The following is a 15,935-nucleotide window of genomic DNA, read 5'->3' as shown; positions in this document are numbered from 1 at the left end:
TACCGATTGTGAAAGGATACCATTATTAAATACGCGAGATAAATGCTAGCTTCAACTTATGTTTGTACGACCCTATTCATCTTAAAAAGTAAAGCTAGGTTAAATAATGAACTTAACTTACAAAAAAAAAAAAGGTTAAATAATGGACTGCACATCACCGCTTGAGTTGAGTGATAAGTCTATTGGCACCGGGTATCTCAAAAGTTGACCAAACCCACAGTTAGGAACTCACCCCAGTTCCATTCTTGAAGCAACAAACAAAATGATATGCAATAGATATGGGATATTTTAGTTTCTGATTAAGATTGAAAACAATCATGCCGTGTAGACTGACTAGACGAAATGCATTTTGTACCTCCAGTAACTTAGTTTGGACAGACCGTTGTTCATGACAAGTACAAATGGTATGATTTTACAGGAAGTAAGTTCACAATTTTAATTTTCATGATATGCGAACTTATTTATAAATTACAGATGAGATAAACGCAACTAATACTTACTTCATTTCTTATTTTACAATCCCTATACGGGTATTACCCATATGAAAACATAGCTCGGGAATATGATAAATTTGGGTGCATGAGGAGTCGGAGGATATTGAATTTAATGAATGGCCAACCAGGCAATAAATAACTTTAATCTCAACTTGGTAAAAGTATTGCAAATGTATGTAGGCATGTAGCCGTGTAACATTTTTTTTTTTACACAATGACTACTTGTTCAAATGTTTTCAGAGTTTTTACATTTTATTGTTGTTGTTAGTGGCATCTTTTGTAGCAAGGTTGTTATTTTTGCTCTCACTAAACTCTTTACTGAGTTTTATTTCACCTTCAAAAATAAATTGTGGCAGAAACGTTTGTACTCGACCGTCGGCTTCAATCTTCTAAAAGCCTAGAGTTTGATGGGTTGACAAAGTTCAACAAATAATACTGAACACGTGTTTGCCTTTGAAAGTAGCAATTTCCATAGTAGCTAAGCTTCTAATAGTGGAATTTCCATTTAGTTGATGAAAAATCAAGATTCAATAGAAGATGCAAAAACACGGTTTCATAAAGAAATTTACTTATAAATGGGGATCAAAAATCCAGTGTACTGTTCCGATGTTTAAGTAGGTTTTGTTACTTGTCTTAAATCTGCAATCTTGGATACCGACCGCACACCATATATGCTTAGAAAAAATACAGCTACAGGAGTCTTAATGATCTTTATTTCTATGTTGATGGTTCGTTATAGAGTCTCAACTCTTCGAGCAAAGAAGTAAATTCGGTGTTAGACGACCCATCTTCTTCTACAGCTTTCCTAGCCAATTCACTTAGTTCCCTGGCTTTACTTCTCATTTCCTTTGCTTCTTCTCCATCACCCATCAGCTGATTGATTGCCTTTTCTATCTCATCCTTCTTTGTGGATACATAATCTGTTTCGAACCATAGGTTCCATTTTTGAGTGCCAGCTCGAATCCCCGTCTTCAGCACCTGAGTAACAAGAATCTCATTGTATAATTGGTCTGCAAACATAGGCCATGTGATCAAGGGAACCCCAGCGCTCACACCTTCAAGTATAGAGTTCCAGCCACAATGAGTCATGAACCCACCGATGGATGGATGATCAAGGATAAGTACTTGTGGTGCCCATTCTCTTATTATCAAACCCTTTCCTTTGATTTTCTCTTCGAAACATTCGGGCAAAAAACTCTTTTCTTCGATGTCCCGAGTTTTTCTTAAAACCCAAACAAATGAAAATTCCTGATCTTCAAGAGCCTTTGCTATTTCTAACAATTGTGCATTATTCATTTTAGAAGTGCTCCCAAAACAAATGTAAAGAACTGAGTTGGGTTCCTTTGAGTCAAGCCAGTTCAAAACATAATGTTCATCGACGGCGGATTGCTTTCCTCGTTGAGCTTTATCTATGTTGTTATTATTCCGGAGGGAAACCGGGCCTATTTGCCATGCTCTTCTTCCCATAGTGTTCCTGTAGTAATCTGCATAACCTGACTCCAACTTGTAGAAACTGTTTACTAAAACTCCGTAGCTCTTAAGTTCTGAATCTTTTATTTGTTGAACCATTTCAGTAAACGAGGTTTCAACCTTAAAAGGATCAGGCACTTGGGATATAGTCATCTCTATCTTGTCAGGGAGATCTGGCACCACAAAAGTTTCTGTATCAGACGTGATATCTGTGAATGGTTTGTTGCAATTCAAGCTATGCTCAACGCACTGCCAGAATATATTTGTTCCATGAAAGACAAAGCGGGGGATGTCAAATTTTGCCGCACTCTCAGTTGCCCAATGTAATGTAAAATCAGCGACAATAAAATCTGGTTGGTAATCTTCCAAGAGCCGCTCCAATGGTTGTTGGAGCATGTTGACAGCCTTGAGAAACGTGTGGATCGTATCAAGTGCATCCAAGTCATCAAGGTTTTCACAACCTTCCGGCAAACCAACTTCTTTTGCAGGAAATTGAAGTATTTGAACATTGACATCGAGATTTAATAATCTATTTCTTTCTGCAGCGTTTGAGAAGGTGGAAGCGTTCGCCGGAGTAGTAACTATGGTGGCCTTAACACCTCGGGAAGCAAACATTTTTGCAATGTCGAACATCGGAATCATGTGCCCATAAGCCATGAGTGGAAAAAAGAATCCATGGAGTTGGCGATGCTGCGGATCCTCTGTACTCATTTCAGGACCTTAGAATTTGTTTTCAGGTATGAAGTGTTTCAAGGACTGGAGTACGTGGGAGAGCAAAATTTACAAATTGAGAGATATGAAAACTGTTTTTTCCTTTTTCTAGTAACTTACAAATTTATAGTGTTTTAAAATCACCAAGACAGTGTAAGCATGTGGGTACTGTCTGATCTTTATATCTTTTTCTAGGATTCATGCACCTTTAGAATACAGACAAACATGGTGAAGCAATCACTTACGTCATGTTTCGAATTTCGTTGTGCGGTCCAAGTAACTACTTAGTTGCGTGTTCCTGACGCAAGCTTTAATTACCGCGGTAGGAGCGCAGTTGACTAAGTTGGTCATTAACTGAGCGACAGCTTATCAGATTATCTCAATGGGTTTGCCACCTTGCGGGTACACAATGCCGTGGTATTGGATCGTGTTGAATCTGACAGCCTAGTTAGTCCGCATTCAATATAGTGCTCACAAAATCGAACAAATGGTACACCATTTGATGCGGGACGAGTCAGACCCTATTCCATGATATGGTGAGTCAGCAAAATACGAACATATCTTAAAAAGAAGAAACTGCTAAAAGAAAGGCGGCTAGATTATCTTAAACCCTTTCTTGCCACGGAATTAATCTATCTTTCTTGTACAGCAATAAACCTTTCTTCCTTTTATTCTCCCCTCTCACTCTCGTTAAGATATGGCGTCGGAAGCTGGAAAAGTTTGAGTTTCTTGAGAAGAAGATGACTAAGGTTGGTGATTGGATCGCGAAAGGGAAGACTACTATTGCCGGCAAATTTGGAAAAGCTACTTCGTCAAAAGGACCGGATGTTGGTTTATCTGCTGCTTTAGAAGGCAAAGCTGCTGGTGATGCAACTACCGCGTTAGAAGGCAAAGCTGAAGGTATGACTACTGGGTTACAAGTGAAACCTGATACAGCGGTATTTGATTGGAAAATAGTTCTAGGTATTACTGTAGCTGCTGTTTGTGTTGGAGGGTTTTGTTGTCTCAAACCAGAGCAAAAGGATAAGTTGCTCAAAAAACTAATGTTGAGAAAATAATTTGATTCATGGTGATGTCGCTACTGGTATTCATGTAAAATAATTTGCACATAAAATATTTTTTTTTTTGTTTTAATGTGGAGTTTTATTTATTTATTTGTGAATCAATTGTCGCCTTCTTTTGAATATTTTAATTCATAATCTTATTACTACATGAGAATGTGATATAGTTCACTAGCTAATTAATTCTAGATGCTTGAAACTGGTGAAAGCGGCTTCTGATGACATAAAATTGAAGTACCAAATGTGTATTTATTTATGTGCAGACTTTCGTTTTACAACTGAGATAGCAAGGGCCACAACAATGTAGCAGATACTACTAGGCACTGGAAGTAAAACCGTAAAATCCATATCAATCTATAATTCCATAAAACAGCCTAAAGCAAACTAAGATCTCATCTTATAAATAACCAAGGTAGCATCATAAGAATCCTAGTAAGCAACAACAGCTGCTACTGCAAGAATAACGAAACCAAACTTTCCAATAAGACCCTTTGAAATAGTCACAGCATTGCTTGGTGAAGGAGCTGGAGCACTGACTGATGGTGAAGGTGCAGGAGCGGAAGAAGAAGGTGCTGGTGCTGAAGTTGTTGGAGGTTCAGGGGTAGCACGATCAGCAAGTACTCCAATATCAAGTCTAATATCACGATCCACGACTCTAATATCAACTTTTTGTCCCATTTCACAGTGGTCAGAAACTCCACAAATGTAGAATAAGTGTCCCTCAGCCTTAATTGGAATTAAATCTATGCCAGAAGTGAAGGTTTTGATTGGTGATGAAGCGTTGCATTTCTTGTAGTTCTCGTAACTCACTTGGACCACATTGTGCCACTCTGGCTCATACTCGAAAACTATCCAACAACAACAGAAAAGAAACAAAAACTAGAAAGATTGGAACTTCATCTAAAGAATTAAAAGACTAGAAAGATTAGAACTTCATCTAAAGAATTAAAAGACATTCTCAGAACAAAATCATCAAAAATCATGCGTAGGAGAGTTAACAAAGAAAAATCTTCATATGATGTTCAATGACTTAATCAAGAAGCTTTAAAACCATTAGGATCAAAGAAATAGTGCGAAAAATACGTACCAATGGAATCGCCAATTTTGAAGGCTTTTGAAGCAGACCATTCTTTGTAATCAGGCATGCTACCAGTTTCCCATGATGTCCATCCATAGCCATCACCAACCATGTAAACTTCAGCCATTGAAGAAGTAACACACAAAACAGCTAAAGCCATGAAAAACATAACTCTCTCAAGTGCAAGACCCATTATGACTAGTACTATGTGATTACTAGTATGAGAATCAGGATATCCAAACAAACTAATTAAGCGCAAGAACAAAAGACTAGTAGAGTACTGTTTTTAAAGAGAGAAAGCAAGACAATAGGAACTGGGAGATCTTTCAGACGAATAAGTTGTAAAGCAAATGCTAATGGGTGTGGGAAGTTCAGTACTTAGTACCCAACTTATATAGACTTGGAGGAAAGTGTGTGGAAAGACAATGAATTACTGAGTTAATGTAATTAAAAATCGCCCACCAATAAATTCCTACTCCTATTTTTCCAAGTTCGACTGATTTTCCTGAGTGATTCTTTATTGACGAATTAATTTTTTTTTTTGGTAGATATAGAATTTGATTCAAATTAATATTTGAACGTGGGAGTGGGTCAGTTTGTTCATGATTATATTACTACCATTTTTGGTATTTCTTTCTTGTATTCTCAGAAAAGTGTTGCATTTCACACCAGAAAAGAGTCTATGCTAGTGCCTATGTTGTAATAAGGAAATAGCACACATGGTAGTATTTGTTGTTGTTGATTACAGCTCATGCCCACCGCAATTCAAACTTATGAGAAGTTTCATGAAAATATTCAAGACGTGTTTATGTTTTGTTGATCGAGAAAGTGACATAAAATAAAGGGTCTGACTCGCCCGGAATCAAATGGTGCACCATTTGTCCAATTTTATGAGCACCACATAGAAAACGGGATTGTAATATTGCAATTGCACCACACAAAAAATGGGTTTGGCTGAACTAATATCATCTTTTCACTTGTAAAACAGAGATTTTGTTATGTAATTATTATTAGTAAAGTCAGTCACCGGAATCAGTTCATGTAATGCCTTTTTAACAGGAAAAAAACAGAAAAAATGAAAAAATATCTTAACAGGAAAAAAAGAATTTTGCTACGTACCATCTGAGATACATCCCCGGTTTGGGAGAGTAGCAAAATTGTTTTTCTTTTTGTTTAATACGCCCTTATTATCATCACACAACAATTCAAGTGTCATCCGTCACACCAGCTGTTCTCGTATCTGGGGTTCATTTGTGAACGTAAACTTGAGAGAGAGTTGGAAATCGGGCGATTAATCAGTTAACTCGTTTTCAAAATCGTTTTATATTTTCAAAATCGTTTTATTGAATCTCATGATTTTTGTTTTCACAAAATTGGTTAAAAAGATCAAAATCAACAATTCCTGGATGAAATGAACAGTTAGATTTTGATACTGTTTAAATGGACAAAAATGTAAAAATAGGCAGGATGTAACCAGTTTCATCGTGCCCATATTCAAATATTTTTTCTTATTTTTAATATACAAAGGATGTATCCAGTTTCATCCTTGCTATTTTTTAAATTTAAGCTTACTATTTTTTTAAACCAATTTCATCCTTACTATTTTTTAAACCAGTTTCATCCTTACTATTTTTTTTGTTGGCCATTTCACCCAAACTATTTTTTACTCGCCCATTTGAACCGTGATTTAAAAATATTTGGACAAATGACCCATTTTCCGTTTTGTTTTCTTATGGATTTAATCAGCAGTGGTTCTAGTTTTTTCTTGTAAATCTTATTCTTCTCTCATCTGTTTACTTTCTGTTTTATAATTCCACCATTAATGGTTGTGGAATTCATATAATGGTCTGTATTTTCCTAGGGTAACTTAGATTTGGAATTTAATCATTTTATTTTTAGATTTTAATTGATTTTCTTTCGAGTTTTCTGATTCTAATGGAGAATTAATTTCTTTCTGGAAGGTCTCCTGACTTATTTGTGGATCCAGTGGTGTTATTATGTTCAACATGTGGAATTTCTATGAATCAAATACAGTGGTGTTGGAAAATATGTTTTTACAAGCAGTGATGCTAACCATCAAGTCTGTGATGGTACATATTAGTAGTAGAAGTCTAAATTTAGGCTTAGAATTGAATCAATTAGAAACCCAAACAGTTTCTCATCTTCATCAAATCAATCATAGCAATTCTCATCTCTTCCATGGATTTCAAATTCAAAACTTCCCCCGGTCAAAATTCCGCAATTACAGCCGTCCAGTAGGGGATAACAATTATCTTTCCTTACTCATAAACTTTCACACAACTCACAATATATTTTCCTATCCTTTTTTTGAGGGTCAATTACTAGATTTCCGGTATTTCCTTAACAGGAAAAGGCAAGATTTTATAAACCCTAAAAAGATTGGTGTTAATATAAATTCTGAGAAGTATCCTTTCAGAATTATTCATCATAACCTATATTTCATATCAGTAGAGAGACTCAGCATTACTCTTGCAGTGGCTCAACCCTCTGAGAATCGTATCAACCAACTTTCAAGAAAACTAAGGAAAGCTGCAATTAATCTTCCAGAGAGAAGGAGAGTTATGGGAGCACAACAAACTGTTGAGGTAGCTGCTGCATAATGGAACTTTGGGATACTGGGAAAACTAATGTAGAAACATAAGATTGATATGCGGATTATCAGAGAAGAAATCAATTCTTTTTGGAGGCAATATAAAAATAAGCAGATTAGAGTTATGGGTCATAATATTATGCTAGTTAGACTTAACTCTGAGGAACAAAGGGATGAAGTCATTCAAAATGGTCCTTGGTTGGTGGGTGAAGCCCTTTGGTTGTTCTACAATACACCAATGGTATCCCTGTCAGGGATTACAATTTCACTCATTAGATATATACACTTCAATTCAAATATTTGAAGTTGGAGCATCTAAACAGTGTTGTAGTTGATGAAGCTATTGGATTTTTAGGCAAGAAGATTTCCACTACCCCTCCAAATTGTAGACCAAGATACGGAAATACTGTTAAAGCTAGATTGGAGATAAAGCTGAATGAACCTCTTCATCGTGGAGGATGGTGGAATACTATCTCTGGTGAAAAAGTTTGGATACAGTATCATTGGGAACTGCAACCTAAGAAGATATGCGACAAATGTTTTGTCATTGATCATGATGACACCAAGTGCGAGGAATGGTCCTATCTCCTTTATCTTGATGGAATATCTGAAGCTGAATATGAAGCCCATCTTAAGGAAGAGGAAAATGCTGATGAAGGTACTGTTGAACAAGAAATGGAAGATAATGTTAGTGAGGAGATGAGTGCTGATGAACAAACTGGTGCAGAAGGTGATGATGGAAGGCAAACTAAGCGAATGAGAAACTCTATCCTAAATAGTGAACCATCCATGAACCCCCACAATATTCATGTTCAACCACCCAGTGTGTCTGCAAATACTACTACTACTAATATGGGCCAGCACAACAACTCAATTATGGAAACAAATGATTCTAGTGAAAGTCCTGTTGAAACCACAAATGCAAGTCAGGGAGATGATATGCAGGTATATCTCAAAACTTTTGTAACAAATATCTCCAATTATATTATTGATACTGATAAGTATAGTCATAGTTCTAATAATAATTACTTTTTGCTTCACATCATGAGGATCTTAGCTTGGAATATCCAAGGAATAGCAAAAAACATGCAAAAGACCAATTAAAATATTTAATACAGACTGAATCGCCAGATTTCCCGTTTCTCTCTGAAACTAAAATAGAACAAGAAAGAATGATTCAATTAGCTAAATTTCTATTTTACTGTAATTTCACCTGTATTGATAGAATATGTCTAGCTGGGGGCTTGTTATTAATGTGGAAGGATGGAATTAAATGTGCTATTAAAGAAATTTCTCATAATATGATTCATGTTGTAGCTAATTTGCATGTTGCTAAACCTAATGTTCTGGTTGCTTTCATGTATGGTTCAACTTATTTTGATAGGAAAAAAGAACAATGGGTGATTATGAAAAGAATAAAAGAAAATCTAGACCAACCCTGGATTGTTATTGGAGACCTTAATGTTCATTTAAATGATATAGTTACTCCTTCTGTTACTGCAGAGGATAAATATGTGCAAAATGAAATTAATGAACATTGCCTTATGGATCTACGATACATTGGTAGGGATTATACTTGGTCTAGCAATAAGTTAGGAACTGGATCTAAAAAGTCTAGGATTGATATGGCCTTAGGTAATGATGTTTGGTTCGACAATTTTCCTAATGAAAAATTATACCATCTTGCTCAGGCTAATTCAGACCATTGTCCCGTAATGCTACAAACTGAGAATGTTAGTCATATATCTTGGAGGCCTTTCAAATTTCATTTCATGTGGCTCAAACATTATGCTTTTAAGAATCAGTTAGAAACTGCTTGGAATTGCACTGTTAATGGTTCTCCAGCCTATCAAGTCTCTAGTAAGCACCATGAAACTAGAAGAAGACTTTCTCAATGGAATAAAATAGAGTTTGGTGATATTGATAGCCATATTAACAAACTTCAGGAACAACTCTTTGTTGTGCAGAATCAACCTTTTTCTGCTAATCAACATGAAAATTTGGTAGATATTAATAAGAATTTGGATTTTTGGTTTGATATCAAAACTGATTTTTATAGGCAGAAATGTTGTGACAACCATATTCTTGATGCTGATAACAATTCAAGGTATTTTCATACTCTTTCTAATAGGAGAATGATAAGGAAAAATATAGATTGCCTTTTTGATAGTTCTGACCATTGCTATGATAGTAGAGATGATGTCTCCAAACTTTTTGTTACTCATTTCAGCACAATAAGTTGTTCAGATAATGTTCCTATTCCAGATAATACTTTTGATATTGTGCTTACTGTGATTAATGAGACTGTTTCTTCTGAAAGTTTTTGTAGAATACCAACATACAAAGAAATCTTTGATACTGTCAAAAGTATGTCTGCTTGGAGTTCTCCTGGACCTGATGGGTTTCAAGAAGGCTTCTACCAATCTAATTGGAGCATTGTAGGTAAATACATTGTGAAAGCTGTGCAAATTTTTTTCTCTACTGGCCATATGCCAAGAGAATTCAATAAGACATATCTCTCTTTGATCCCTAAGGGAGACACACCTAAGTATGTAGCTGATTTTAGACCAACTGGGTTGTGTAATACTGTGTACAAAATCATCTCTAAAATCATTACTAGCAGAATTAAGCCTCATCTTAAGCATATTATCTCTCCTTTTCAAGCAGCATTTGTGCCAGGTAGAATCATACATGATAATATAATTATAGCACATGAAATGATTCATACAATGAAACATAAAGAGGGGTATAGTGGAAGCATGGCCTTAAAATTGGACCTCTCTAAGGCATTTGACAGACTTGAGTGGCCTTTTCTTCTAGGAATGCTTACAAAAATTGGTTTCCCTATTGCCTTTTGTAATCTGATTGAGCAATGCATAAGTACAACTAGAATTTCCATTCTTCTTAATGGTTCTCCCACTGAGGAATTTAGTCCTTTTAGAGGTTTAAGACAAGGGGATCCCTTATCCCCTTATCTTTTCATTATAGCAATGAAATATATTTCTAGGCTTCTTGTTCATGCTGCAAATAATCATATAATCTCTGGAGTTAAATCTGCTAGAAAGGCACCAGGTATTACTCACCTTTTATTTGCAGATGACATTTTCATCTTCACTAAGGCAGACATGCATAATATAAATGGTATTCTGGATGTTCTTTCTACATTTGGTAAGTACTCCGGCCAAATGCTTAATTTTACCAAATCCAGTGTTTATTTTAGCCATAATATTAGTCCTGAAGCTAGAATAGAACCAACCACTGCTCTTAATATGACTGAAATGGTGGATTCTGATAAATATTTAGGGGTCACTTTGCTGCTGGGAAGAGATAAAACCAAAGATTTTAAGCCCATTTTGCAATCTTTTGGCTCTAGGCTCAAAAACTGGAAAGGTAAAACTATGAATTACTCAGCTAGGATTATCATGGCTAAACATGCACTTAATACTCTTCCCTCTCACCAAATGGGGAGTTTTAGAATTCCTAAGACCATGATAGCTCAAATGGATACTCTTCAAAGACAGTTTTGGTGGGGTAAGGAGAGAGGTCTTTTCTTTATAGGTTGGAACAAGCTGATGATCCCTAAATCCCTAGGTGGATTAGGTTTCAGAAATTTAGAACATTTTAACTATGCACTTTTATCTAAGGTAGCATGGAGAGCTTGCAATGATGATGAATCTCTACGTTTCAAAATTCTTAAGGCTAAATATGCAAATGATAGTTTTCTGCATGTAGACAAACTAAAAGATGATTGCTCATGTCTATGGAGAAGCATCTATTCAGGTTTGGAAGTTATTAAACAATACAAAATATGGGCAGTTAGATGTGGTACCAAAATTAGCATATGGCTAGATGATTGGGTTATAGGACTTGATTGCCCACCTGTTCCTATTGTAGGAGCTTCTAGTTATAAGAATTTCAACTTAGTTTGTGATTTATTCTTGCCACGAACAAGAGAGTGGAATGTTAATACTATTAATACTCTATTTTCCTATGATTGTGTTAATCTAATTCTTAATATGGAGATTCCTACTACTGGAGACGATTTTATGATATGGAAACCTGATAGAAAATGAGTTTTTTCTGTTAAAAGTGCTTACTATACTATAAGCTCTGATGAGGTTAATGGTATTTTAGCAATGGATAATACTTCCAAAGAGGTTTGGTCTCATCTATGGAAATGCAAAATTCCACATAAAGTTCAGCTCTTTATCTGAAAATGCATCAAAGAAATTGTTCCTGTTAGAGCTAAGATTGCTGTTTATAAACCTGAAATCCATGTGGAATGTTCTCTGTCTAACTCTAGTTTAGAAACCATGAACCACTTGTTTTTTGAATTCCCTTTTCCTAGAACTATGTGGCTAACTATGAATGTCAATATAGATAGCATTGCAGGTAATTTTGATACTGTAAAGGATTGGGTAATCTCTTGGTTTACAAGTACTGGCAATGATGCTTCTGTTTTATGTTTAGAGGATTCTCAATTTGTGACTAGAATCATGTGTACCATGTGGTACATATGGAAAGATAGGTGTTCTCTTGTGTTTCAGGGTATTAAACCTAATGTGCAGACTTCTAGTACTAGAGTTTCTAATCTTATACAACAATGTATTAACTACTTTGATACTAATACTAGAGGCAGTAATAACTTGCAGGTTCAGGTTTGGGTTCCACCTAAAAATAACTTCATCAAAATAAACATTGATGGTTCATATATCCCATCAATTAAAAAGGGCTCAGTTGGTATAATAATTCGTAATTTTTCAGGTCACTGCTTAAGAGCCATTGGTTATAGATTTGAAGAGGAGGTAGATGAAGAATATGGAGTTGAATATTTTGAGTGTAAATCTTTGGAATTGGCAGTAAATTGGATGGAGGATTTGCAGATTGGTAGAGTTATTTTCGAGATGGATTGTGATAATGTGATTCGTTATGTAATGGAACAACAGTCACAGGTTCATTGGTTCAACTCAAGTATTATTGAGAGAGTTGAGGCTAAAAGTAATAGTAGTAGTAAACTATGGTTTTTTAAGTCTATTCATAGATTGGGCAATAATGTATCTCACTCTTTAGCTCGTAAAGCAAGAGATGAGGATCAAGATTTCTGTTTTACGTCAAGCTTTCCTGATTCCATTATCAATTTGTTGAACAATGATCTTAGCAACATTGCAGTCTAATTAATAAAATTTCTTTAGTGTAAAAAAAAATCTGTTCTCGTATCTTCCGGTAGTGCTTCAGCTAAAAATTCAAGTAAGGCTTTCCTATGAATTGACCTAGGTCCATCTGAAATCCAACGCTCCTACAAAATATTACGAGGGTACAATGAACATGAGAGCATGAGTCGGACATGTAGAGCATTTGGAGATATCTAGCACTAAACTTCTAACTCCAACTCTCTTTAGTGCTAATGTTGTTGCCACGGAATTAACCTCTCTTTCTTGCACATCAATAAACCTTTCTTCATTATATTCCCCGTCTAACTTTCGTTAAGATATAGCGTCGGAAGCTGGTTAAGTTTCTTGAGAAGAAGATGACTAGGGTTGGTGAGTGGATCGCAAAAGGGAAGACTACTATTTCCGGCAAATTTAGAAAAGCTACTTCGTCATCAAAAGGACAAGATGCTGGTTTAACTGCTGCTCTAGAAGGAAAAGCTGGTGCTGATGCAACTACTGCTTTAGAAGGCAAAGCTTAAGGTGTGACTGTAGCCGCTGTTTGTATTAGAGGGACACTTATTCTACTGCGTTACAAGTGAAAGCTAACACAACAATATTTGATTGGAAAATAGTTCTAGGTGTTACTGTGAAAGATCAGAGCAAAAAAATAGTGAAGAGAAAATTATTATTGTATTGCAAAAGATGTTCAAGATACATATAGTATTATTTTCAGACAGTATTAATACAGGATAAGAATACTGAAAACAAAGCAAACATTGATCTAGACAATAGTCCAATAAGACTGACTTGACCATTGACTATATTTCCTATTAGCCCCCATCAAGGTTATACTAGTGGACATAGTATAAAACTTGAAATACAACTTCAATAGACTGAATTATGTAAAGCTAAGCGAGTGAAAGGAAAACTGATAACATCTTCTGCAACATTACCAGAAGAAGGCTGACAACGCATAATATCTTCTGCAACAACATCAGAAGAAGACTGACAATGTTCAGCAGTAGTAGCAGCTTCAGTAGTAACAGGTATTCCCAAGAGTTGATGAAGTAAAGAAGAAAAAGTTGGAAAACAGATCCCTTTGGTGAAGAGATCAGACAGTTGATGTTGAGAACAATATGCTGAACATTAAAAAAATGATCCATAATCAAATATCTCACAACATGATATTACACCTCTATGTGTTTTGCCCTGGCATGAAACACAAGATTAGAGGCTAAGAAAATTGCAGAAGTATTGTCACAATATACTGTAAATGGATAATTTACCGGAACATGTAATTCTTTGAATAAGTTTGACAACCATTCCAATTCAGAATCAGTAACTGACAAGCATTTGTATTCTGCCTCAGCAGAAGACCTTGACACAGTAGGTTGTTTCTTACTAGACCAAGAAATTAAGGATTGTCCCATAAAAACTGCATAACCTGAAGTTGACCTTCTTGTATCAGGGAAACCAGCCCAATCAGAATCAGTAAAAGCTGTAATTGAGGAGATATCACCTTTTCTCAAAGTGATTCCTAAGCCAATAGAACCTTTCAAATATCCGAGAATCCTTTTGACTAACAAAAAATGTACATCTGTTGGAGCATGCATAAACTGTGATACATAAGTCACTCCAAAAGCAATGTCAGGTCTTGTCATTGTCAAGTATTGCAAGATTCCCACTAAAGTTCTATATTCAGTAGCATTTGCAAGTAAAAATCTATCATTAATAGAAGCCCTGGATTCTTTGACTACTGGAGTATTAGCTGGTTTACAGTCTAACATATTTTCCTTAGTAAGTAATTCTAAAACATACTTTTTCTGTGTTAAGATCAAAGAATCATCTGTTCTTGCAACTTCAATTTCAAAAAAATAACTCAGATCACCTAATTGCTTCATGGCAAACTCAACACTTAAAGAAGTAACCAATTTATGCATAAGAGCATCACCTTTACCAGTCAAAACGATATCATCCACATAAATTAATACAATCATCACTGAAGAATTTGAAGTATATATAAACATAGAATAATCACAAATTGACCTGACAAAACCAAGCTTGACCAAGAAATTGCTAAATCTATCAAACCAGGCTCTTGGAGCATGTTTCAATCCATATAAACTCTTCTTCAATTTACACACGTAATCTGGATGAATCGGATCAATAAAACCTTGTGGTTGAGCCATGTAAACATCTTCATTTAAGAAACCATGTAAGAAATCATGTGATACATCTAATTGCTTGATACTCCAATTATGAGAAATGATGTATTTTCAAAAGTTGTTGTAGATTGAGGTAAAAGGGGTTCTTTTCGAACTTGTGAAGGTAACTCTTTTTTTTTAGATTTAATAAAAATAAAGCAAATTAATTTTCAAAGAGTGATGTCAAGATTTAAAATGGACTAAGGCTCCGGATTCACTATTACTTCAAGTTGATTGGTTACAAAAATATTTGATAATTATTATCTAGCTCTTTTTCCATTAAATCACTTATTAATCTATAAGGTGTCCAAATATTAAATTGTAATCCTTAAGCATGATTTATCAAAGAATTAATTCTAAGCATAAAACATCAAACTGATTCACAACTAATTAAGAAAACCATTTTTATCTCTTTTTTTATTGATCCAAGTGAATTAAATAAAATAAATAATTAAGAAATTATAAAAAGAATTTACCAATCAAACATGAGTGAATAGCTCCTCCGTCGCCTCAGTCACCAGGTATTTTAGCCGCTCATCATGTTGGAAAACCTCTCAAAATATTTCATTGATGCTCAAAAGTGTTTTACAATGAAGAGAAAGACAAGAAAATGATATAAAACAAGATTCTGCGACCCACAGAAGGCGTCCAGAATCAACGACAAAGCTGAAGTGATGTTGTCGTTGGGAAACTACGACCCACATCTGACAGTCGATGTCACAGTTGATAAACGACTGTCCCTGAGGGTATTATGTTCTTCGTGTTCTTCCTTGCACCAGCAGCAAGCTTCTCTTCTCTGCGTGATTTTCTTTTGATTCTCTCGACTCCTAAACTTTCCCCAAGACTCTCCAAACTTCGCTAGATTCAATTGTACGTGTATTTATAGTGAATTGAGGCCAAAAATCCGACCATTGATTGCGTATATACTCTCTTTAATTCAAATATTCCTTGCTGCCCATAATAACGATAATTTCCATTTTTAAGCCCATGCACGCGTTAGATTTGATCCTGCACGCTCTAGTTAGCCTTGTCCACGTCTCAGCACTCTTCCAACGCTAGTAGAACTCCTCCATGCACACAAGAACTTCAATTTTGCTCGTGTTACAGTACACATGCTCTGTTTTGGATGTGTGAATCATCACGCGCTTTCCAGCCA

At 35.5% G+C, this 15,935-nt stretch overlaps 3 protein-coding genes across 3 annotated transcripts; 1 reads left to right on the top strand and 2 right to left on the bottom strand.

Moving 5' to 3' along the window:
* Nucleotides 1–1,211: 1,211 nt before the first annotated feature.
* On the bottom strand, nucleotides 1,212–2,621 carry LOC113338632 (scopoletin glucosyltransferase-like). Its single transcript, XM_026584010.1, has one exon. The coding sequence runs from the start codon at nucleotides 2,619–2,621 to the stop codon at nucleotides 1,212–1,214; it is 1,410 nt and encodes a 469-aa protein (XP_026439795.1).
* Nucleotides 2,622–3,952: 1,331 nt separating this feature from the next.
* LOC113339000 (mavicyanin-like) lies at nucleotides 3,953–5,187 on the bottom strand. The gene is made up of 2 exons (XM_026584397.1): nucleotides 4,824–5,187; nucleotides 3,953–4,584 (listed from the first exon to the last, which is right to left on the bottom strand). The coding sequence occupies exons 1-2, from the start codon at nucleotides 5,005–5,007 to the stop codon at nucleotides 4,166–4,168; spliced, it is 603 nt and encodes a 200-aa protein (XP_026440182.1). The 5' UTR covers nucleotides 5,008–5,187; the 3' UTR covers nucleotides 3,953–4,165.
* Nucleotides 5,188–11,789: 6,602 nt separating this feature from the next.
* LOC113338631 lies at nucleotides 11,790–12,599 on the top strand. The gene has a single exon (XM_026584009.1). It carries the CDS (start codon nucleotides 11,790–11,792, stop codon nucleotides 12,597–12,599), a length of 810 nt encoding a protein of 269 aa, XP_026439794.1.
* The last annotated feature ends 3,336 nt before the right edge of the window (nucleotides 12,600–15,935 follow it).

Source organism: Papaver somniferum, unplaced genomic scaffold (genome assembly GCF_003573695.1).
Source record: "Papaver somniferum cultivar HN1 unplaced genomic scaffold, ASM357369v1 unplaced-scaffold_19, whole genome shotgun sequence".
NCBI lineage: Eukaryota > Viridiplantae > Streptophyta > Magnoliopsida > Ranunculales > Papaveraceae > Papaver > Papaver somniferum.
The sequence above is the reverse complement of the archived record's forward strand: the minus strand, read 5'-3'. Positions and strand labels throughout refer to the sequence as shown.

Bases quoted from the DNA above. Each gene is read 5' to 3' on its own strand.
- LOC113338632 (XM_026584010.1), bottom strand. From the start codon at position 2,621: ATGGCTTATGGGCACATGATTCCGATGTTCGACATTGCAAAAATGTTT.
- LOC113339000 (XM_026584397.1), bottom strand. From the start codon at position 5,007: ATGGGTCTTGCACTTGAGAGAGTTATGTTTTTCATGGCTTTAGCTGTT. The intron at 4,585-4,823 runs GTACGTATTTTT...GTTGTTGGATAG, and splicing joins CAAAATTGGCGATTCCATTG to TTTTCGAGTATGAGCCAGAG.
- LOC113338631 (XM_026584009.1), top strand. From the start codon at position 11,790: ATGAATGTCAATATAGATAGCATTGCAGGTAATTTTGATACTGTAAAG.